This window comes from Amaranthus tricolor, chromosome 4, assembly GCF_026212465.1.
Source record: "Amaranthus tricolor cultivar Red isolate AtriRed21 chromosome 4, ASM2621246v1, whole genome shotgun sequence".
Lineage (NCBI taxonomy): Eukaryota > Viridiplantae > Streptophyta > Magnoliopsida > Caryophyllales > Amaranthaceae > Amaranthus > Amaranthus tricolor.
This window is the reverse complement of record NC_080050.1, coordinates 8,540,499-8,564,907: the sequence shown is the minus strand read 5'-3', so window position 1 is coordinate 8,564,907 and position 24,409 is coordinate 8,540,499. Positions and strand designations below refer to the sequence as shown.

General features: G+C 30.6%; 3 protein-coding genes across 7 annotated transcripts in view; 2 read left to right on the top strand and 1 right to left on the bottom strand.

The window, feature by feature from the left end:
- The first annotated feature begins 3,410 nt into the window (after positions 1-3,410).
- LOC130809722 (very-long-chain aldehyde decarbonylase CER1-like) lies at positions 3,411-13,497 on the top strand. The gene is made up of 10 exons (XM_057675500.1): positions 3,411-3,641; positions 9,069-9,289; positions 10,126-10,358; positions 10,471-10,690; positions 10,877-11,252; positions 11,431-11,538; positions 11,874-12,074; positions 12,378-12,479; positions 13,059-13,232; positions 13,330-13,497. The coding sequence occupies exons 1-10, from the start codon at positions 3,582-3,584 to the stop codon at positions 13,495-13,497; spliced, it is 1,863 nt and encodes a 620-aa protein (XP_057531483.1). The 5' UTR covers positions 3,411-3,581.
- Positions 9,283-21,447, bottom strand: LOC130809726 (uncharacterized). 5 transcript variants are annotated; one of them, XR_009040912.1, is made up of 5 exons: positions 21,104-21,310; positions 15,261-15,363; positions 14,264-14,328; positions 12,339-12,466; positions 9,283-10,021 (listed from the first exon to the last, which is right to left on the bottom strand). XR_009040912.1 is itself a non-coding variant. In XM_057675504.1 (4 exons), exons 1-4 carry the CDS (start codon positions 21,109-21,111, stop codon positions 9,856-9,858), a joined length of 342 nt encoding a protein of 113 aa, XP_057531487.1. In that variant the 5' UTR covers positions 21,112-21,316; the 3' UTR covers positions 9,283-9,855. The 5 variants fall into 5 exon arrangements, 1 of the variants encoding a protein (XP_057531487.1); XR_009040911.1 differs by having other exon boundaries at positions 14,264-15,363; positions 21,104-21,447; XR_009040914.1 differs by lacking the exon at positions 15,261-15,363 and having other exon boundaries at positions 21,104-21,447.
- A 185-nt stretch (positions 21,448-21,632) lies between these two features.
- The window catches only part of LOC130809721 (transcription initiation factor TFIID subunit 5), an 11,205-nt gene continuing 8,428 nt past the window's right edge, over positions 21,633-24,409 (top strand). Inside the window, exon 1 of the mRNA XM_057675499.1 lies at positions 21,633-22,017. Coding sequence (XP_057531482.1) covers positions 21,830-22,017 — 188 coding nt within the window. The 5' untranslated portion in view covers positions 21,633-21,829. The remainder of the gene's footprint in view (positions 22,018-24,409) is intronic.

Below are 24,409 nucleotides of genomic sequence, written 5' to 3'. Positions count from 1 at the left end.
TGAACCTTGGAATCATTTGAATAGGGAAAAATGAGATATTTATGATGATTTGGCAAATTAAAAAAAAAAATTATCTGAATGAAAAAAAATGATAAATTGAAGGGTAAATAAATTAAAATATTTAATTCAAAATAAAAAATAAAATAATTAGGGTAACTAAATTCTGACAGTGATGATAGTTGGAATATACCAACAAAATTAATAGTCAGAAGATAAATTGACTATATACTGACCAATTATTTAGTCGTTGATATTTCTGACTATCTCTAGACTCTACGAGTACATAAGTTAGTCGAAAATTTTCACTATTTTACAACTTCTTCTATTTACCAATTAATTTTATTCTATCTACCCAAAATAGTTGGAATTAGTCAGTATTTACCTATATTGACTACATTTCGCTATTTAGAGTAGTTTGACTTTTTATAACCATGAGAAGAGGAAACTCATTTAGAGTTCAAAAGAGCATTACTACCGATTGGTAGTAGTACTCCTTAAGCTTATAGGTATACCCTCTTTATTTTCTACTTCTTCGGTTGCAAATTATTTGCAATGTTTATTTTTTTACGGAGTTAAATGCCCTGATTCAATCCTTAATATTTCAAATTATTTATAATAAAAAATTATAAAAATTAGATTTTAATTTGCACAAACAAGAGCTTACTTTACTATATTTTAACTTATAGATTAAAAACTAATAAGAAATTAAAAGAGATGAATAAATAATGTTATATTTCTAATGTTGAAAGTAATTCGAAATGGAGGAAATATAATTCAAGTTAAATCACATTGGATCTTATCTTAATTGGAGCAAATTAATACCAAGGTCCCATAATTGAATTTCAACTAATTCTCCGCTTCTCTCAAATCTCAGCCTATCCTATAATCTAAAAAAATATCTCCCAAAACCCGATAAATATCCAAAACAACCTCTACTATATTATATATAACATCTTAAAAACTTATTTTGAGAAACACAGATCAAGTGAAACAACTATTGCATTTACAAGTAAGAAACCAAAACGTCTTAAAAAAACCTCATTAATTAATTTAGCAAAACTATTAAAGAAACAGTTGAGCCAACCTTTTATTGTGCCGCTTATATTAGTCCTTTTAACAATACACACTAAAATGGTGTTTAGCTTTGCCATACTTTATTCACATTGTGTTTCCTCCCTACATAAACATACAAGTATTTTAAGTTGGGACCCTATTTTTGGTTTTATAAGTTAAAAATTAATTTACTTGACTTGGAAAATTTTATATAAAATTACTTAAATATAACACCATAATCAAATTTATTTATTGAAATTCAGATCTTATCTCAGTTGAAGTAAATATCAACTTTTATAGTCAAAGTCGCGTAATTAAATCTCATCTAATTATTCCTTTCTCAGCCTATTATACTTTTACGATAAAAAATATCTATTTATTTTAAATTTTTAAAATAATGGTGCCATATAAATAATTGGTTGTTGGAAAGAATTAAATAGGATTTTAATTAGTTATATGAAATAAGAAAACAATTTCCACATTTTTGGAATTCTTGGGTCAGTAAACCCATCGACATATATGGTAATGTGGCGGTGGGAATTGAATGTAGTGAAGGAGACAGGTAAAATCCCAGCTCTTAACCGATCAAAATTAAACACGTAAAGTTCCAGCCTTAATAGTTTTAAGGTATTTTTGACAAGGCAAGAGTAACCAAATATGATATGTTTATTTATACTTTATACTTTATAGTTGTATTTCAAGTATGATAACAGCCAAAACATAAAATTCAAAAAAAAAAAAATTCACAATTTTTTTAAAGAAACGGGCTTATTGTGAGAATATCTCTATTAGACTAATTCACGTGTATTTAATATGTTACAATAATCACTTACAATTTTATTGTTATTAAGAATAGAAACGAGATCATTATATGGCTCTGTCTAATAGTGAAACGATTTGATATAAGACGAACTTTATTTTTATTTTATATGCAAACAAGAATAAATTTTAATAGATTATTTTCTGTGAATATTAAGGTAAAATTTGAAGTTCTAATTATATAAAAATAATTATATATATATATATATATATATATATATATATATATATATATATATATATATATATATATATATATATATATATATATATATATATATATATATATATATATAATATAATATAATAACAAATAATTACAATCGTCAAACTTTCACATTAACCTAAAGGTCATATTATTTTAATTTATTTCTATTTGTTATTAAGGGTGCTACATAATAATGTATAACGATATTTGGATAATATAATAGAAGATGCTATTTTTTTTCCAATAGTTAGTTTATATTTTTTTCAAAATGCCTTTAAAGAATTTTCATAAATCCATTTATTTTCATATTTGTCACATCTAGCTATGTATTTAAGAAAATTCAATATACAATGAATTATGGGATTAGTTTCTAGTTATAGATGATAGACAATCGCTTTCACTCTTTAGATAGAGAAATCAGTTCTTAATTAGTTCTCACCATTTAGTCATTTAAACCATATATTTAGTGTCGGTTTTAATATTTTATAAGCCTAATCCAAATAAAAATATAGGGTCCTCTTATAAAATTTTTGAAATATAAAAATATAAATTATAAAATAAGAGTAACTAAAAGTTATATATCATTTGAAAAAATTCCAAGATCTGAACTTTAGCTTCCAACATATAACATAAATACATTACATAATCCAATATAGGAGATCATTAAATCAAACATATAACATTATTAAAATAGAAACACAAAATAATATTGAATGTTATTAAATTGACTTATACAATACTTACTAGTACAATATTACTACTCTAATATTTCTTTAAGATATTTGAGCCTTTTTAACAAATGAGCCCTATATTAAAAAAAATTTCTAATCTTTAAACGTGGGCTCTAGGTGACCGGCCAGTCTACCCTCAGAACCGACCCTGTTACATACTCCCCTCCCTTTCTTATCTACACAAAATTTTTTTCCAGCCTTAATTATTCTAGCTAATATCAAAAGAAATTCAAAATACAAATATATCAATGATCAAAATTGCAAATTCAACATCTCTTTTGTATGAGACCGTCTCACCATGAGACGAGCCCATACAAGCAATTATGAGACCGTCTCATACAAGCAGTCGATTTTAATTTTGTTAAAAAAATAAATAAAGTAAATAAAAACTAAATATTGTGTCAGCCCATATTAAGCCGTGTCTTATTAAAGAATTTGTCAAATTGCAATCCCACAATTAGAGCAATATATTAAAACAGTTTGAAACATATATATATATATATATATATATATATATATATATATATATATATATATATATATATATATATATATATATATATGTATATATATATACTAAATAAAAAAAAGGTAACAAAAGTAATTGTACACATATTTAATTATTTTATTTCTTGTTATAATTTTATAAGTAAGGGTTTAATTTATGTTTATATATAGTGTATGATTGAAACATCAAAATAGAAAGTAGTGAGTGTTTTCTAACAAAGGTTGAGCTTTGTTGTTTTGTAAGGAGAGAAGAGAGAAAAGCTATGGCTTCTACTCCTGGTTTTCTCACTCATTGGCCATGGGAGCTTCTTGGAAACTTTAAGGTTCTCTCTCTTATTCTCATCTTTTCCTTTTATTTTCTCACATTAAATAATTTAATATACTATTTTATTGCATGGAAATATAACAAAAGATTATTATAAAGCAATAGAATTAAGAACAAAATTAATGGTTTTCTTTGTTCTTTATCATGCATCGTCACTATTTATTTTACTATTTATAATTAAATGCTTCATTAGTTGATTTATTTGTTTTATTGCATGTATTAATATTTTACATCATTTTGATTATGAAACCTTTCCAAATTAAGAATGATAAATTAGTTTCATAATTAGGATGATAGAAAATTAGATATTGTCTCAAAGTGCATGTACTACTTTTTAAGAAAAATAATTTTAATTCAATTATCACTTAGTTTCTTTTTCTCTCCTCCTACCATTTAATCTAAAATAATTATACTCCATGTTAGAAGACTAAGGAGTATGGTGCTCTTTGATTCTTCACTTCATATTTTTCTTTTTGTTGAAAATATTAATGATAATTAGTTTTCTTTTAATTAGTTTTGTAATATTTTCACATCATATTTGAGAGAAACTTTTCTTGTGACTTTTATTATGTACGACTTTTCAATTTAATTTTTTTCACTGATTTAGTATTCTTTTTAATTCTCTTAATCTCATTCATAAACTTATACTTTATCTCTATTTTAGTCACTCATTTTTATCTTTCACTTATTTTTTGTTTTATTCTGCAATTTAATTTTCTTTCATTATATTTTACATATTTTACACTAAATGTAACTAAAATAAGGACGACAAAAAGAGTAGTATTTTTCTCCTTATACAAAGCTCCATTTTTTCAATTCTAGTAAATTAATAATATCCCACTCAATTAAAAATAATAATAAAAGTTAAATCAATCATTGTAATCGATGGTTTGCATACATTTATCGTTGTATGTACTATGAATCTATGATGTAAACAACTGGTAGAATATTAAATATATACACTATTAATTAATTAGTAAAAACTATGTGAATATGAATTTTTTATTTTTGAATAATAGGTGAATATGATAATTTAAAACATACCTCAAAAAAGATTTACTATAGTTATACTAATACGTTAGCAATTAAAAATTATTAAGTTAACTAATTAATTTTATGGTTATTGGATAGTTTTAAATTCTTCTAGCTTCTATTTAATTTTTTTCATAATTCATATGCTTAATTATTTTTTAGAACATCTATTTCCTTTTATTTTTTTTTAAAATAAATTGTGATAACTGTTTAATCATAGTCAAATTATTATGGGTGAAAACAATCAAACTTTTAGATATTAGTGAGGAATTGTTGTCTTAGTTGAATTATATATCATTTTTTAGAATTAAGGTTTATTTTTATATGTATGTACTTAATAAACTTTTGGACATTAGTGTTTCTTACATGGGCAAAGCTACTTGGGGGTGCCATAGGAGGTTCGTTCTGTTCAAAAATACGATTATTTGTATTTTTAGCTTTAGTCTCTTTTATTAATATATTATAGTATATGAAATAAAAAGTATATAAATATCATAAAAACAACTATAGCTTAATAATTAGAGTAATAACATTTGAAACCGTCAAGGTATTAAATAATCCTGGTTCATATATACTTTTTGTTACTTTTTTATAAATAAACTAATAAATTTAGTTTATAGTTTTTAATGAATTAAAGATAGTGTGTATATTTTATAATTTATTAGTGTTTTTATAGTTCACTTCAATTTTAATTGTGTAGACTTTTTTTTTTCTGATTATATGCTGATATTAACAACGAATCAAGTCGAATTTAACAAAATGATTTTGCAACAATATAATATTCTTTTAATAATTTGAGTTTTAATAAATGAGTAGCAAAAATTATTAAAAAGGTAACGTGCCCAAACAAGGAAAGGTACGCATTGCATGATTAAGAACCAATTTTGGACGTACATTAATTCCAATATGTTTAATATTAATAATCAACCGTACAACACAATGGCTTGCAGTTCTGCCTTCATATTTAGTTTCTCAACCAACTTACTTTATATGTGTTTGTTTTTGTGGATGCATCTAAACCAGCGGGTAAAACTGTTAATTTGTTCATCGGATTGATTACTGGTTAGATATTTTAGGTCGATTAAATATCGAATTTTATGTTTATTGATTTTTGTATAATTTTAAATTCATTCTGAAGTCGAATCAAGTCGAATTCAGTTATAAAATCGAATAAATATCGGATAATCGAGTTTGTTTTGATCCCTTCTACTACGTCTATTCAAATTTTAGTTTTATTAGAACTTTCTATATGTTTGAATGTTTCATATACACTTTTATTTCTAACCGTTTCACATAACTTGCAAACATTATTATATTTGGTAAAAAGTAATTTGCAAGTATTTTCTATACCCCTACTTTATTCTCATTTTTTGCATGGAACGATAACTAAGGGAATTTGAATATGCATAGATAGATGTAGCGTATTAAATCTTCCCATGATTTTTTTTCTAAAAAATCAATTTAGAGGGAGAAATTCAGTCTCACACATTTTCCCTTTATCCTCCTCATAAATCTCATTGGATCGATTCTCCATCTTCCTAGCACCTCGGTGTTGTGCTTTTCTTCAAATCAAATCTTCCCTTCTTTAAAGTCAGATATCAGTTCTTGACTCCTCAGTACATAATAATCTTACAATTTATTTATTTACTTTACAATTTAGCTAATTATTTAGTATAATACACAAGTGCTACCAATGAATTTGGATCTCAACTTAGAATTGTTGTTATGATAGAAAGCAATATGCCTAATTTTTTGATTTGTGTTAGAAGAGATTATTTATATTTTTATAAGCTTGCCCACATCTCACATAATCAAGCATGCACATAACCACATGAGAATCTAAAGTACCACTTAAGAAGTGTGTACCTTATTGAATTTAATTGATACTTGATACTAATGGATCATTGACATTGTTGACAAGTTGGGTAGTGAATTTGTGTAAAAAGTAATAAATATACGTACATGCCAACACAAACTCACGAGAAATGGTTTAAGTTGAGAGGGACCTAAGAGAGAAATGACCCACCTAAGCATAGCTTTAAAAAAGTTACTAGTGTTAAATGTGATACTATCCTATAAAAAGAGAATTCTATATAAGATGCCCCATATGTAATAATGAATACATACCAAATTCAAATAGTTGGTCCACATGATCATACATGAAGATGGGAGAAAATGAATATTCAATTAAGGCTCACTGGGATGGTATGGAAAAAAGGTGTTTATTCAGAATATCAGTCTATTTCGTGTTAAATTTTTTGATTTGCTCAAAATCAATTTTTGTGTCTACTTTGGTTCATGTGTCCATAATGATTGTTAGATAATTTACAATTATTTTGAAATGAGGTTAATGTTGGATTCGATTATGAGGTAGGGTAATTATCAAATCATCGAGATTATTTTGAATACTTCTAATAAAATTGATCAATATTTATTGATTACAAATAATAATGGCGTTGTGAAACAAAAATTCTTGACCAATTGGATTTGATTATCAAAACAACTTTTTATTAAGTTAGAATTTTTTTTGATATAAATAAAATATGCACAAATTTTCAAATGAGACAATTTTATGGTAAGACTAAGACTATTTTTATTAGGTTGGTTTAATATACATTTAGTATATTATAGTAATCATTTATGACCTTAAAGTGAAAACTAAAAATCTTAAAATTATCAATTATAGTAAAATATACTAATTATAGACTCATATCATGGTGAGATAGTCTCATACAAAACTTGTTACAGAACATTATAATATTATTCAAAAAAAATGTTCATCGCTCCTTGTGAGGGAACAATAATATGTGTATTTGAGAATTGAGATATGGTAATTTAAAAGAATCAATTTTTATGTTTAAAACTAATTTAAGAGTACAATCATTTTAGGTTTATACAAGCTTTAACTCCTCTAATACACAAAAAGTTGTTAGTATGAAATAATATATAAATATTAATTTTGAATAGAGATGTAATTACATATTATCAATATAAAGTCACATTATTTCTTATAAAATAGAGAGTTTTGAAATATATAATGCATTTAATTAAAAAATTTGATTGTTAATATAAGTAGGTTCTCATTCTTTTTATGGAAAATTTGGGTAATCTTCCAAGAATGTTATCATAATGATTCTTTGTTATTCTCAAAATAATTTTTAATTATCATGTAAATTTTGTTTCTTAATGAAATATTTAAAAAATAAAAATTTAATACTTAATTAATTATTAAATACTTCAACATAAAAAAGTAAATATATTTTAAGAAACTTTAATTGTAATTTTATATAGCTTTTAAATTCGAAAAATATAACATGTCAAGAAAATTTTAAAAAATATATCTAATAGTGACATATTACTCATATATTAAGGAATAAGTTGATGTTAACTTTCTTATAAACAAAAAAGTTGATGTTTTGTTAAGAATTATTTTATATGGACAAATCACTATCAGAATGACATGTAAAATTTTACAGTCTTTATATTAGATGTATGATGATACGATATGATATGATAGCAAATCACTATGAGAATGACATGTAAAATTTTACAGTCTTTTTATTAGATGTATGATGATACAATATGATATGATGGCAAATCACTATGAGAATGTTGCGTGGAATTTTACAATCTTTTTATTAGATGTATGATGATGTCATATCTGTTCATCTTTATTTTTTTTCAACGTACAATAATTCTTTTACGAAATAATGTTCAAATAAGTTAAAATATAAATGATCAATTGTCTTTCAATATAGATAATTTTGATGTATTTAAAATAGACCTTAATATAACCAAACCCACATTTGAACAAACTACAAAAAGATTTACAATGATATAAAAACAATGTGAACATAATAATTGATTTTGACTCAAAACCCAAAATCGACCGGATGGCCTAATCAAACATCTTTAAGCTAGTTCTATACAATCAACAAGTAATAACATTTTATTACCTTGATGTTATTAAGTGATTCTACCTAAACTTTCCCCTACAGTGAGTTAAGGGATTGAATATAATCTTTCTCTTGCAAAACCAAATAGGTTATTTTCGATTAGCTTTTAATAGCAAATATCATATGCAACTTTACATATGTAAAAGAGGTGCACATCAGTTAAGAGTCATTTCGCTATGATCCGTTATAACTTATAAGATAAAAAAGTGACTACATATTTCTCAACCTACTCCCCTCAAACACAACCCTTTTTGAACATAGCTTTGAATGTTTTGAATCATAAAAGATCAACATTTTAGTGCCAATATCTAGAGCTCACAATAGTGAATACTTACACTCAAATTAATTTACATAATTTAATGTATTAACTTGAAATATATATTTAGTGTTACATATAGAAGTATATATTAATACGGAATTTGTTGTGTTGTATGAAGTATATACTAGTGGCACCCTTTGTAGTGCACAGCATATACTTGTATGTAGTAGGAGCAGAGGAGAGAAACATTCTGTACCTTCTTATATTACCTGGTATGCTTTGGAGGATGCTTCACAATCAAATCTGGATCAGCTTTTCGAGATATCGAACAGCGAAAGGAAACAACCTCATTGTTGACAGGAGTCTTGAGTTTGAGCAGGTTGACAGGGAAAGGAATTGGTATACTTTTGCTCAACCCTTCTTGCCTTTATCTTGATCATCCAATGATTGGTTGAGTAATTGCTTCTGTTTGGAGTTGATCATAATGTAGTAGCCTAGTAGAGATGTTCATGAATCGGGTCTAGATCGGTCTCAGATAGATTTTTGCCCATTTAGTTTTGACATACCAAACTCAAACTCATAAGGTTTAAAAGTTTCAAAATCAGACTTAGGGCCACCGTTTAATGGGTCTAGAATTCAAAATGAGTCATGATCTTGTTGTTCTTAATCATTTTCAAATTTTAAGGTCAAGTGTTAAATTGAATATATGGATTACATATTAAGGTCTAAAAAAATAGGTCTAAGTAGGATTGAAATTGGTCATTGGTCAGGTCCAAAAGTGAGACTGGGTCAAGGTTTGAGTCAGAGTCCGGTTTGGGTTTGGTCCAAGTCCAAATACTATAGAACCAGACCAAGACCCATTTTATTATTTTTATCAAATCTAGATCCAACCCATACCCAATAGAATTGAAAATGAGACTCATATCCATTGGGTCTCAAAAAATGAGACCTATACCCTTTAGGTCTCAGAAAACGAAACCCAAACCCTTAAAATTCGAAGTGAGTATAATAGGGTCTTGGACTCGTAACATCTCTAGTCTGTAGACTCGGCTTTCAGGCCAAACTAGAAGAGATTTTTGGGTCAGGTGCAGGCTGGATTGATTTTTATCACCACTGCTTTTATTATTTGTCCTGCAAGGATTCGGTGGAATGCTGATTAATTCTCTGCTATCAAAACATCATGACTGAAAATTCAAATGAACTCTTGAAAAATAAATGTTGTTTGTTGATTATAGGGATGATCAGATATTGTTCAACTGGCTCTTATTCTATGCTGCCTTTTTGGGGCTAGATGTTTCAAAAAAGATCCCCATATGGAGGACTGATGGTATAATCTATACACTCCTACTTCACATTGGCCCTGTAGAGTTTCTATACTACTGGTTCCATCGCGCTTTGCACCATCACTTTCTGTACTCACGCTACCATTCTCATCACCATTCTTCTATAGTCACTGAACCAATTACTTGTGAGTCTTAATCTAAAACAAATCAGTACTTGCATTTCTTTTTTTTTTAACTGATATTTCACTCATGTTTTGCGTTTTTTTTTTTCTGATTGTTGTTGTGTGTACTGTGTAGCGGTTATTCATCCATTTGCTGAACACATAGTCTACTTCCTTCTATTTGCAATTCCAATGATGTCAACTACATTGGCCGAAACTAGCTCTGTTGCTTCCCTTATTCTTTACCTTACTTATATCGACTTAATGAACAACATGGGTCATTGCAATTTTGAGGTCATTCCTAAACGGGCATTTACTATATTTCCTCCCCTCAAGTATCTCATGTACACTCCCTCGTAAGTTCTTTTTTCTCAACTCTAATGACAGCAAGTGAGGTCTTAGATCAATCCTATGACCCAAAAATAGTGTCTTTTGGGAATGAGCTTTTGGTTTAAGACCAAGTCCTAGGTCGAGCTGTGCTATCAGGCCAGCTTTTATGAAGGACTTCGCTTTGATTCGTTCGTTTATGTGGAAATGAACAGGTATCATTCATTGCATCACACTCAGTTTAGGACAAACTACTCACTTTTCATGCCATTCTATGACTTAATCTATGGAACAATGGACAAATCCACCGACACTCTCCATGAAAAGTCCCTTAAGAAGCCAGAAGACATTCCAGATGTTGTTCATCTTACTCATCTTACTACACCACAGTCTATTTACCAGCTTAGGTTAGGGTTTGCTTCTCTTGCCGCGCAACCATTGGCCTCCAAATGGTACATGTGGCTCATGTGGCCTCTCACATTATGGTCCATGATCTTGACATGGGTATATGGCCGAACATTTATCATCGAAAAAAATTCATTCAAAAAGCTTAAGTCTCAAACTTGGGCTCTACCGCGCTACAGGATACTTGTAAGTTAACAACTTTCAGTCACTTCCCCATTTCTAATAGCATGCTAAACAAGAATATGTAGTTTTGTACATTTACAAAATGAAAAGTTTTTGCCATTTAGCCATTGTCCATTTCTAATTACAACATGAATTCATGATAGGTGTTTTGTTTTGATTGAAAATAAACTTTTTTGTGTAGTATCTCTTGCACTCACAGCAAGAGGGTATTCACAAGTTGATAGAAGAAGCCATACTAGATGCAGATGAGAAAGGGATCAAAGTAATGAGTCTTGGACTTCTAAATCAGGCAAGTTATAGTTTACTCATTCTTTTTCCTATTTACTATCATCTTTTAACCTATGTTTAGTCCTTATTTCAATGGGGTCAAGATTTATAGTTCTTTAGTTTCGGATTATAATGAATCATTAAATCATATACACTTGCTATTTATGTTAATATGGAGATGACATCTATTACTAAAGGTCAATCAGAAATGTCTTTTTTATCACTAAAAAAGGTAAGGTTGCGTACATTCGACCTCCAAAACCCGTTTAAGTGGGAGTCACTTATTGGCATTGGGATAATGGAATGCATCCTACTTGTAGTCAGAGATTTTGATCTAATGACCTAGGTTTCTTTCAGGGGGAGAATCTCAACAGAAATGGTGAAATTTACTTGGAAAAGCACCCAAAATTGAAAGTGAAAGTGGTTGATGGAAGCAGCTTAGCTGTTGCAGTTGTGCTTAATAGCATCCCAGCAGGAACTTCCCAAGTCGTGTTTAGGGGTAGGCTGTCTAAGGTTGCTTATTCCACTGTCTCCACGCTATGTCACAAAGGCGTCCAGGTAAAACTCAAGCATAATACTTTCTCGCAAGAACTATGTTCGTGTTGGGATATTATTCGACGGCACACTTTATAAGTCATTGGAGTCCTTCCTCCCATTACCATTTGGTTTTGGGATGGTATCTCCTTGGCTTATGAAGTGTAGGTATCTCGTGTTACCCCGATTATATGCTGACGTTGACAATAAGTTCATCCCAATTTAACAGTTCGCGACCTTAACTAAAAAAATGAATCAATGTTAGCTTAAATCGAAGAAGGTACATACATGAAGAGGCTGATCTGTGCTATTTTGTGCCATATGTAGGTATCTACTCTAAGGAAGAATGAATATGAGAAGCTCAAAAAGGCTCTATCAACTGAAGATGGAAATAATTTGGCACTTTCTGCTAAAGCCTGCAATCAGAAGGTAATATTTTCAGCTCTTTCCATATAATTTTTAATACTCTAGTCAAGCTTAAAAGTCGTGTTTTCACTTGATTTTTGATGGAAAATATACATATTTTTGTAAATAGGGTGCAATGTGTGAATCTTTTTGTGATCATTTGATTGTATCAAAGGGAATGGATAACAATTTTCCTTGACAAAATCAACAATCTAGATAAAGGATGTATTTGGCAAATAACATTTTTATAGACTTTTTATTTTTGACTTTTTGATTGATCAAACAGCCAAAAATAATATATGTGATATATAACATTCAAATAAGCTGAAAAGCAGCTTTTGAGCTGGAACAAAAGATTACTACAAGTAGCTTTTTCATTAACTTTTGGCTTTTTGACCCACTTTCTTTCTAATAGATAGCGAGCACCCAATAACTAATTATCATCAAACATCTACATAACAACTTGTGTAGCAACTAGCAAACTAGTGAATAATGAATACTTCCAACAGGTTAAACCAGTGAATGGGTCCTGCCAAGAGCTTCCGCCAACATTCATTTGCCAAAAACACCCATGATTTAACAGTATACTCATGCATCATGCAGGTGTGGTTAGTAGGAGAAGATTTGACAGAAGAAGAGCAATCAATGGCATCAAAAAGAACTATATTCATTCCCTTCTCTCAATTCCCTCCCAAGAAAACAAGAAAAGATTGCGTATATCTCCACACTCCATCAATGGTAGTTCCTGCTTCTTTCGGAAACCTGCATTCTTGTGAGGTTAGTACACCAATTTCTAGATCCCAATTTATCCGGATGACATCCAATTCTTTACGCCACTTTCTAAAACTGTGTGTTTTCTGCTTGTGATGTGCAGAACTGGTTGCCTAGGAGGGTGATCAGCGCCTGGCGTGTGGCCGGAATTTTGCACGCTTTGGAAGGATGGAATGTAAATGAATGTGGTGACAAGCTTTTCGATGTCGACAAAGTCTGGGAGAGTTCACTTCACCATGGATTTCGACCTGCTCTCACTCCGGTTTACTGATCCAAGTTATGTGCACATTCAAATCTAACTTGAACAAACTGAAGTTGTGATTTCTGCTGTCCTTTAGAGTTTGGGACAGTTTGGTATGTATTAGGGTACTATGAAGGTTATCTTTACAACAATGGCCTAAAATGCTTCCCATGCGGCATGATCAGTATTATGAATATGATTCAGGATATCACATCATAAGGAATTATTTATGTTTCTAACCTTAAAACTTAAACAAATTGATCAAGTAAATTAATACTCTAATCAATTTTTAAAAAGTTCGCTCATATGTTTTTGATAATTTAGTTATCCCATTGCTTAGAGACAGATGGATTAAACTTACACTAGGGTAGATGATAGCTAACATGCATTTTGTTATTCACATACCTCTCCATAAACCCTTCTTAAATATCTGGCACATTTTACACTCTCTTCGACAATCCAAGCTAAGTAATCATGTATTTTAAGCAACGGCATGATCATGCTTATCATAGTTTAGTTAAAAGATATGATCATGCTTCAAGGATCATAAGCAAATCAGATTTATAATCACAAAGAAACTAAACCAAAAAAGAATGGTTATCTCAAAATTTCTTCTCGTTGGCCTTTCATCAAACAGCTTATTCACACTCTTTATATTACTTCATCCACATTTCCTTAAAGTTGATTACCAAAGTGAAAATTCACAAAAATCACAATTAATAATCCTATGACATTTAAAAAACAAGTAAGAAAGCAAAATTTACGAGTAAATAGGAATAAATTAGACAAGTAAAACCTGAGGAAGGTGACAATGAAAGCGGCATATGCGTCAGTGAAATTCATAAGTACAACTAATAATCCCTGAAAGTTCCAACAGCAATCAATTAGAATTTAATCACAAGCAAAAGCAAAAATTCAAATAAAACAGCAATATTCACAAGTAAAAACAAACAATAAAGACAAAAAAAATCTTGGGAATGATGAGAATGAAAAGATCGGGAAGCAAGATGATAATAATCAAGAAATACTATTGCAACAATACCTAAAGAGAGAGAAAAGAAAAGATGGCGTGGGAATTGTGAAGCATTAGACAAAGTATAATGGAATAGTACTAAAATTTGTATGCTGAAACGAACATTTTTGTTTGCAATTGCAAGGAGAGGAAGAAATACAAATTAACATACGAACATTAGAAAACGATTAACAGTACTCCCTCCAATTTTATTTACTTGTTGCATTTGGATTCGGCACGGATTTTAAAAGTTGTGAGAGGACTACTCAAAATATGATATTTGGAATATTTTAAGAGATTGGATTAATTATTAATGTTACCCTCCTTTTATCTAATTAAAGTGGCCTTTTCACTTCAAATAAATTTGGAGGCAAATTGAAAATCACATTCTATTTCATTAAATTACAAAATTACATTCTCTAATTTCTAATTAACAAACTACAATTATTCTTCATTAAAATTACAAAAAATTACATAATGTAAATTGATATTCAGAAAACTAAATCAAATGTTCATTTCTTCCACGCTTTTTGGACGGCTACCAACAATGAACAACATTCTCGTCACATTCGCATACGGAATCAAAAAACTGAACCAAAAATTTAGCCATAAACGAGATTAACAAACTACAACCAACACAACAATTTGATTTGAAATTAAGCCATCAAAAAACTGAAAAATTTAGCCAACCTTTTCAAAATTTCATAAAAACAAAAGCAACCAATGAACCAAAAATTAAACCACAACTAAATCATAAACGAAAACGGAATCAAAATATCACAATGAACAACACAGAAGCAACCAATGAACCACAATCAAGTGAACCATCAACAACAGAATGAGCACCAACAGATCCAACATCAACATAAACACCATTCAAGAACCTGCATATAAATAGCAAAGTATTAACAGTAAAATGATGGCTTAATAGCTAAATCAATTGCATGTCTCTCAGAGAATAGCTTGTTCTCATCATAGAGAACCCATACTACAAATCAGTTGCCTCCGAAATCCATCAAAGAACATAGCCTCCTAAACTTAAAGTTTGGTGGCCTTATGAACCGAAAATATTAGATTTGGGGCAAAAAATTTATTATTAGGGTTTTTCAATAGCTAAGAATCAAAAATTTGCCCTCAAAAGAAATCATAGGGCAAAAGAGGTCTCAAAATCATCACAGACCACAAACATGCACAAAATCAAGCAAAAAAAATAACGAAATCATCATAAGTTAGAAAGAGGAAAGATAGATCCATAATAATAAACCCAGATGAACAAATCCAGATCAGAGGAGAGAGGGGGATAATCATACAAACCAAATTTTAAGGATGAAGATGAAGAACAAACCAAGATCAGAGGAGAGAGGGGAAATCGTTATTAAGGGTTTGAGATTGATTTTAAAGGACTTATCCTTCTCTACGCTTCTTCAAAAGATTATCTTCCCTCTTATTCTTCTTGATCTCCACCAAATTTAAGAAACCCAGATTTACAAACCTAAGAACCCAAATCAGAGGAGAGAGAAAGAGAAAAAATCGGTTTTGAGGATGAAGAACAAACCCATATCAAAGAACCTAAATTAGAGGAGAGAGAGAGGAAAAATGAAGGTCAGTGAAGGAAGAGGATGAAGAACTTCATCCTTAAGGATGAAGATGAAGAGACTCAAGAAAGAGATGAAAAACTCATTAAATTAGGGTGTAGTGTGTATGTCACTGAATGAAATGAGGGAGGAATTAGATTAAAAGGGAGGGAATATTTAGGGGGATGATTTGGGTTAGTGAATTAATTAGATTAGATTAGTAAGGTAAGTGGCAGTATTTTTGTAATAACACATGGGAAATAAGGATAGCTTAATAAAAAACTCATGCCGAAAAAGAAAATGAAACAACTAAGGTGAACTTACCCAATAAGAAAATGGGACAAGTAAATTGAATTGAAGGGAGTATCAAAATGTTGGTTTTAATTCTATCGATTCAATGATATGTGATTAGATGAGTTAAACAAGATTCACTTGACTATATTTTTTTTTACATATCATCTGCAACAAATAAAAATAAGCTTAACCGATGAATAACGACAATAAAAGTAATATAACGAGTATTTCGGAATATAGGAAGTATATAGTTATAGAAATGTTAGATAGATAGTGTTTATTCTTATTCAAATTCAAATACAGTTTTTCGATGATCACATGTCCCGACAATTCGACTCAAACAATATATAGTAACATTATAATTTCCTAAATCATGATATTAGTTTTGTATTCACAATTCCTTATACGCATTAAAAATTTACGAAAATGATCTAATTCAATTTAGACTCAATTAAACTTGAATTGAATTTCAAATTTTAATTTATTAATTATAAAACATATTTATACTTATGTTATAAAATTCTGACTATAATTCAAACTGACCCCATATAAAAATCATATACTAAATGCACCCTTTGAGTCTTTGACCTACTCAAGTCCCTCAAACAAACAAAATTCCCTCAATCAAAGAAGATATTTTTTTTTCTCTGAATAAAATAAGATAATTTATTTAATACTCATTCCAAACACTCAATCTCAATCCCAAGTCTCATTATTTGGTTTCCTCAAACAAACAAAATTCCTTCAAACAAAGAAGATAATTTTTTTTCCTCTAAATGACAGAATATAATATTTTTCTACTCATTCCAAACACTCAATCTCAATCCCAAGTCTCATTATCCGGTCTCCTCAAACAAACAAAATTCCTTCAAACAAAGAAGATAACTTCTTTTTCCTCTAAATAAAAAAAGATAATTTTTTAATACTCATTCCAAACACTCAATCTCAATCCCAATTCCCTCTCACCAAAAGATAAAACTATTCTTAAGTTTTAACAAATGACATTATTTGATCAAGATAGATTTTTTTTATAAAATCTGATCCTGTTTCTAAGTCTGTCTTTAAATTTATTGCACTACAGTAAATAAAACTATTTACTTAATTAATGTAAAAAATTCAAGATTATTGATTAATAGAGAATCAGGTGTTAACTTCCTTAGAAGAAGTATTTTTTCATCATGTAAGGTACTGACTTGATTAATGATGTCTCTCTTCCCTTCCTGCAGCCCACCTTGAAAAAAGTTAATGGAGAACAATATTTTTAACTCTTTTTTTTTAAAACGTTCTATTAATAATCATGTGTCAGTTATCCTAATAATTAAGTGTTTTCTCTTTCTTTTTTTAGCAAGAGTTTAATTTTTACCCGGTAATGATTAATTATCTTTCCTCCGCCCTACCTATAGTTCTCTAGTTTAAAAAAAAAAACAAAATTCTACATGGTAACATCGAACTTTCATGAAACGCGAGTGATAGCATTTTTGTAAGATTTTTTCCACATGGTAGCATTATGTTTATGCACTATCTAATTCATGTAGCATTAGCAGTCGAATTCTTGCCTATTTTCGTTAAATTCACGCATTTTGACGTTTCTACCCTTACTAAAAGTTGGTTGTTGTCTTTACGATTTGCCCTAAACCATTTTTATGCAGAATATATCACATTTTTTTTCCCATACTCCATTCCAACACTTTCACCATCTACAAGCACCATATTCTTCCTTGACATTAGTGATGCCCAAATCTCCAACTCTTCCTTGACATTAGTGATGCCCAAATCTCCAACTAACACTCCAGTGAAAGTTACAAAGGTAGAAATGCCCGGATCTTCAAGGGTATCTCAATTCCCTGCCCAAGTAATTTATAAGCATAATTATGTATACACAAGTGCTAATGTCCTTTAGTATGTTGTTCAAGTATGGTTATAAATGAATAATCGACCTTCTGTCTATGAGATATGATAGTCCAATCATCACCTCTACCACCATCCTTTAGTATGTTCTTCAAGTGCCACACAAAAAATTATCATGTTTCTAGGTCATCACCAGAATCGATTGCCCAAGTATTAGGAAACAACTGATTGTTACCATCTAGAGCAACAGCTGAAAGGAGTGTGCCCCCATATTGACCCTTGAGATGTGCACCATCAATCCTAATTCGACCTCTACAACCCTTGACCAATCCTCTAATTACAGCTCCAAAAGAAATGAAAATGTTGGTCGATGTCAGAGGCCTCTCAATGGAGTCTTCTAGTTTCCATGCACAAACAGCAATAGAGCCCTGGTTAGTTTGCTTCACCATCTCTACATAACCAGGTACCACAGTTATTAGGATCGGAATTCTACCTAAGATCGTTGAGGGAGTAGGATCGAAATCGGTAGAATCAGATCGTAGGATTGTGTGATCCTCCAAATATGCATCAATGTGTTTTGAATTAATGATTATCATTAATATTTGTTCTCTTTTTTAGTTTTGAGGTGTAAGTAAAAACTTATTTGACCTCATCCATTAAGTTTTGAACGAAAAATACTTTTAATAATCATTTTTAAACTGCAAATTAAGAAAAACTTGAATTTATAAAGGTATTAATATAATTATTTTAATTATATACTTATACGTAAGTGAAATCTGTATTATATGAAAATATTTTAGGATTGGAACTACCCATGTAGGATCGGATCGTAAAATCGTAGGATCGTAGAATCGCGTTATGATCCTATCACCTAAATTTTTGAGCTAAGTAGGATCGCACGATTCTACCACATTAAGATCTTACCTATGATCCGGATCGGTCGCCCATTTTTGGATCGTAAGATCGTAAAATCGTAGAGCATAATCGGGATTCTGAGCTATGCAGGTATGTTACCATAACTCTCATCATGTCCCCAGTAATCTCTTTCAATGCCAATGTTCTCATTTTATATAATGTGCTAGTCTTCAAAGTCACACGAAACCTAGGGTCCAATAATTCATGTAAAGTCCTCCAAGAGATGTCATTGTTTACCCTAATGTCATCCATTAGCTTGCTAGCTGCCCATTTTATCGTGAGAATATGTGTTTCCATGGCTCTACAATTATGTTAAGGATTCTCAATCTTTTTCATAGCTTATGTAGTGCCATCTGGTAATCTACTAGCATGAAGTCTTCATCCACAACCCTCATCCAAACAAGATACAATATATATCTTGTTGTTTTCCCTCTCCATCAAGAATTCAAAACCACATTATATTGCATAGTCCCTAACAACTTCGCTTACATGTGGCTTGTCAGTGAAAATCTGTCATGGTGCAAAGTTAATATTGCCCCAACCCCTATCCACATATATATCACCATTTTGAAAAAGCCTTTAGATGTAGTTGCTTTCATTATCATTTTCAGCTACATGATTCCCCATAATGGATATTCAAATAGCTCATAACTATTATCCACATACTCTAAATTACCATCATCACTTAACTCATCATCAATACAGCCATCATCATCATCATCATCATCATCATTTTCACGTTTAGTCTCTGATGAACTGTAATCGTCATCTTTACTATCAGATGGATTGCCTCAAGACTGTCAACCTTTGTTTGTTGAATGTTACTAACAACCATCCTCTTCTTACACCTGATTTCCACACTAACATAAGGTTGAGAAGGTTGTGAAGGCTGTAAGTTTGCTTTCACCATAATGCCCTTTCTAATTGCAGTGGTCGTTGGAATTTTTTTAATGGAAGCTTAAGAGGACTTAGAAGAATTATTCAAAGGTATTTGGCTAGAGGCTTCACTTGTTTGCAATGGTAAATCATTACCATAATTGACCCCTCATCAAGTGGTTTAAAACCTCATTTGATGACAATTTTGGCTAATTTCTTCTTAATAGGGGTTTTTTCAACAAATTTCAATGGTGACTACACTTCTATGTCCTGCCACTTATCCTCTGTAGCATTCATCACATCATTGTCATGTTGAACTTCATTATATTCATTCACAGGGCACATGATCTCAAACCTAAGACTTCTCCTAATTGGCAATTTCTCTCTTGCAGGAATGATATTAAGTGATACAGAGGATAAGGGAATATGGTTTTCTTGGACAAGGTTTCTGTGACGCTTGCAAAGCCTTAAAACTCTTAACCGATTTCATGAGACTACTTTCCTCTCCAAGTGCACCAACCCAAATAAAATTCAAATCTTTTTTAGGTAATTTCTCAAACAAGGTTATTAGGTCTTAATCACAATTAAGTTTAACATGCTTCATCTTCCAAACATATGCAATTGAGGGGTTTTCAGGTATAAACTTGTTAGTTTTATTGCACTCATCCTCCCAGTCCATTACCAATTCCAGCGAAGTTGCTTTATCCTGATCATCTACATCCAACTATACTTCAACACACAACCATTTAAAGCGTAACACCACATATTCAGGCATTCTACAATTTGAAAATGAAATAAGATATTGACAATTGTAAGAGAATAGGGATGAATTCAAACATGTAATGCTAAAAATTCAAATAGGAAGAAAGGGTTTTTTAAAAAGTTGATATTTTGAAACTAGAGATGAATTCAAACATGTTCACTTAAAGGATAAGTTGATATTGGAATTCAACCTTTAAGTTCATTGATAATTTATTTCGAATTAAATCAAAAAATGCTAAAAAAAAGCCCTTATTCCAATCATGATCAAACATGAACCAACCTATCAATTTTGGGAAGAAACCCTAGTTTTTCGAATGCAATTTGAGATAAAAGGGATGAATTCAAGAAGACATACCTATGCATTGTTGGATTTCGCTCCAAATTAGGGCAGCCATGATTTGTTGATTGCAATGAAGTGAAGAATGGAGGGAGATGATGAATACGGAGGGAGATGATGAATACAGAGAGAGAGGGAAGTTCGAAGTCTTGAGGAAGTAATTCGGGTTGATAAACAGTCAAATTTGAAATGAAAATGGGAGAGAAGCAACTTCTAATTTAGCGTTCAACCAAACGTAATTAAATGCAATTATTTGATGTTAGAATGTGGAAAAATATTATAAAAATGCTACTGTTTGTATGTATTTTATAAAAGTTCGATACTACTATGTAGAATTTTTTTTAAAAAATTCATCATTTTACCGATGTCTTTAAATTTTCACTTCTTTCTTCAATTCTTGCTCAAGTATTCTTCATCAAGGCCGTCTCGGAAAGTTAGTGCACTAACGTGTGTTGCTCTTTTAAATAAAAATAATATATTTTTATTACTAAATTTTTTAAAAATGTAAAAAAAAAAAAATAGGCCCTTAAAATAAGGCCTTCAGCAATTGCTCAAACAACTGGTGCTATATTGCCGGTCCTGTTCTTCGCTATTCGCTTATTTAACCCTCCAAAAGGTTTCACGAGTTTTCCTCTACATCCCTTGCAATGCAATTCAATTCTTGAAAGAAATCAAATCACAGTTGAATAAGTCATTTTAATTTCCCAATTTATCAACCAATTTAGGGTAGAAAAGGCACTAATAATGGATGAAGAAGAAATAGAGAGAGCAGTGATTGCGTATTTAAAGAAGAAAGGTTTTAAACAAACTGAGCTTGCTTTTCAAGAAGAACATCAACTTCAACAACACCCACAACAACAGTCGAAGAATTTGTCTTCTAATTCTCAAACTGACGCAGATGTTGCTAAGCTCATTCTCTCTTTTACAATTGAGTAATTTGCTTATTTGATTACTATTGAATTCAATGTTTATATGCATTTCAATTCAAGTTTTAAGATTTGGGGTTGTTATTTAGGATTATGGAGTGTGGGGATTTGGTTGTGAATTGGGATTTTTTGTGCAATTGTGTTTAGGGTTTGATTGGATCTTTTCGCAAGTATAGTATTCACCAATTAGTCTGTAACTTGGCATATGTTAGTCTATGTTATTGATTTCTACTCCCTGCCGCTCTTAGAATGTGCTACTGCATAGAAATTGAAATGAGAGCTATTTGGGAGTGTGGTAGCAAATTCAAAGCGACAAAGGGTGTGTTAGCTAAATAACATATTACTCTTTGGTATTGGATGGGGGGCGGGTTGAATTTCATGAGTAAGTGACGTTTGTTTGGATATTATAACTTGGTATACTCATATGGGTTGAAGGCAACAAGTTAAGGAGAGCGTAGTGTTGTGCTTTTTTCATGGCAATTGACCGAAAAGAAAATGAAACTTTAGACATGCTAGAGTAAGGAAGAAGAGGTCAAATTAAGGGGAAGTTTTTTGTTGATCCTTGATTAATTAGTTTCTCGCTACTTTAGAATAGCTAAATGGTTCCTCTATGCTATATTTGGATGGAAGGAAATGAAGAGGAAAGGAGGAAAGGGAAATATCGCCTCATTTGGATACCAAAAGGAGAAGGAAGGGGAGGGGAGAGAAATGAAGGGAAGAAAATTGGAGGGCACACTTCCTTGTTACATTTGGTACTCAATAAATCTTTCCAACATTTAAACAAATCAATTTTCCTTTCCCTATTGTTCCTAAAATGTTATCCAAACACATTCTTTAGAGAAAGAGTCAGGAATCTACTTTTTATGGTCTATGGGTACACACTAGATAGATAGTTAAATACTAGTATTTGGCGTGTGTTGGGTTTTTCAACATGAAGTGGAATTGATGCGTTAGCAACGATTGATTTAACTAATTAAAAGCTGATTTAACAAATTCATTATCAAAAATTCCTGTTCTAAGCATATGAACGAGCTACTAAAATATTGTATTTGTAATGTATTGGTTCACTATAATAAACATTGTGGATGTTTATCAATTTATAGAGCTGCTCCTCCGGCCATAGATTGAAATTTGGATCGCTGAATTGATGATACCTAAATATAACTATCTTTTCATATCTTTGGATGAGGTATAATTTTTGAGAATAATGATGGGAAGTTAAATTTGTAGAGTAAACTGCATTGAATAAAAATGAGGCCTGTTCGCTATATTTTGGCGGCTTTATAATGCATTTTGAGCTTATCATTTGGTGCAATACGGTTACATAACTTGTGTTTTAAAATCATTGAGTTGCAATCATTTTAAGCTGTTTAATCGGATATAGCCATTATAATTTTTTTATACATTAGGTTTTATAAGGTCTACTAAAAAAAATGGATATTTTTGAAGCTAACAGTTTACGTTGTGATGTCCATGAGACGAGTTTTAAAACCGTAAGACGCCATGTCTATATCTATGAATTTTTTTGCATCTAAAATTAGCAAATATGATGTCATAAACTAGTAGTGACAGTGTGAAAATACGGCTTTGATAATGGCTGTGAAACAAATTTCACAATAACATTAGATGGTTTTGCTATAGTCTATTTTGGTCATGGTAAGCTCAAATTCTTTGCAGTACGGTCACTATGCAGTGATAGAGGTGATATTTGCATTATGCATAGCATAGAGATCCTACCTTCTGCAATTCCAGAATTTTAAATCACTTAGATTTGTTCCCTAGGAATTGAAATCTGTTTGTAGATAGAGTTCACACCGAGGGTCTCCTGCCTTTTTGAAGGAGAAAATAGTTCTTGATGTTTTTGCTTATGGTGTATGGTTGTTAATTGCTTTGACATTTTGTCCATCCTTTGTCGGGTTTACTATTAATTGCCATTTCCAATTACATATACATGGTTTTCAGGCCATTCTACTATAGTCTACCCTTTGCGTGTTCCTTTCTTAGCTACAAGATTTAACTATACTTGTAAAATATTGAACATATTTATTTTATGGAAAGTTGATGATGATGGTTGCAGGCAATTGCCAAAGGGAAACAATATTTTTGTTATTACAAGGGTATGGTTATGTACACCCAACCCCCTTACCCTACCTAGGTGGGAGCCACTTAATTGTGCCGAGGTAATGAAACGTTGTTGCAAAGTCATGTGGAAACCAGATGAGTGGGTGATGATATGTCTAACTTATGTGTTACATGATCTTTTATTTTGAATGTTATGCTATTATTGGTACATGAGTTTGACATTGTCGATGTCTGTATTCTGATTGTTACCCTTACATCAACTTAGATAAACTCCATCAATGGCCTTAACGCTATGTGAATATGTTTATTTGTATAA

Coding starts and splice junctions, on each gene's coding strand:
- LOC130809722 (XM_057675500.1), top strand. CDS start 3,582: ATGGCTTCTACTCCTGGTTTTCTCACTCATTGGCCATGGGAGCTTCTT. Junction 10,359..10,470: donor AGTCACTGAACCAATTACTT/GTGAGTCTTAAT, acceptor TGTACTGTGTAG/CGGTTATTCATCCATTTGCT. Junction 11,539..11,873: donor GTCTTGGACTTCTAAATCAG/GCAAGTTATAGT, acceptor GGTTTCTTTCAG/GGGGAGAATCTCAACAGAAA.
- LOC130809726 (XM_057675504.1), bottom strand. Junction 14,329..15,260: donor TTGCTTCTGTGTTGTTCATT/GTGATATTTTGA, acceptor TGGAACTTTCAG/GGATTATTAGTTGTACTTAT. Junction 10,022..14,263: donor TTCATTGTCACCTTCCTCAG/GTTTTACTTGTC, acceptor GAATCCTTGCAG/GACAAATAATAAAAGCAGTG.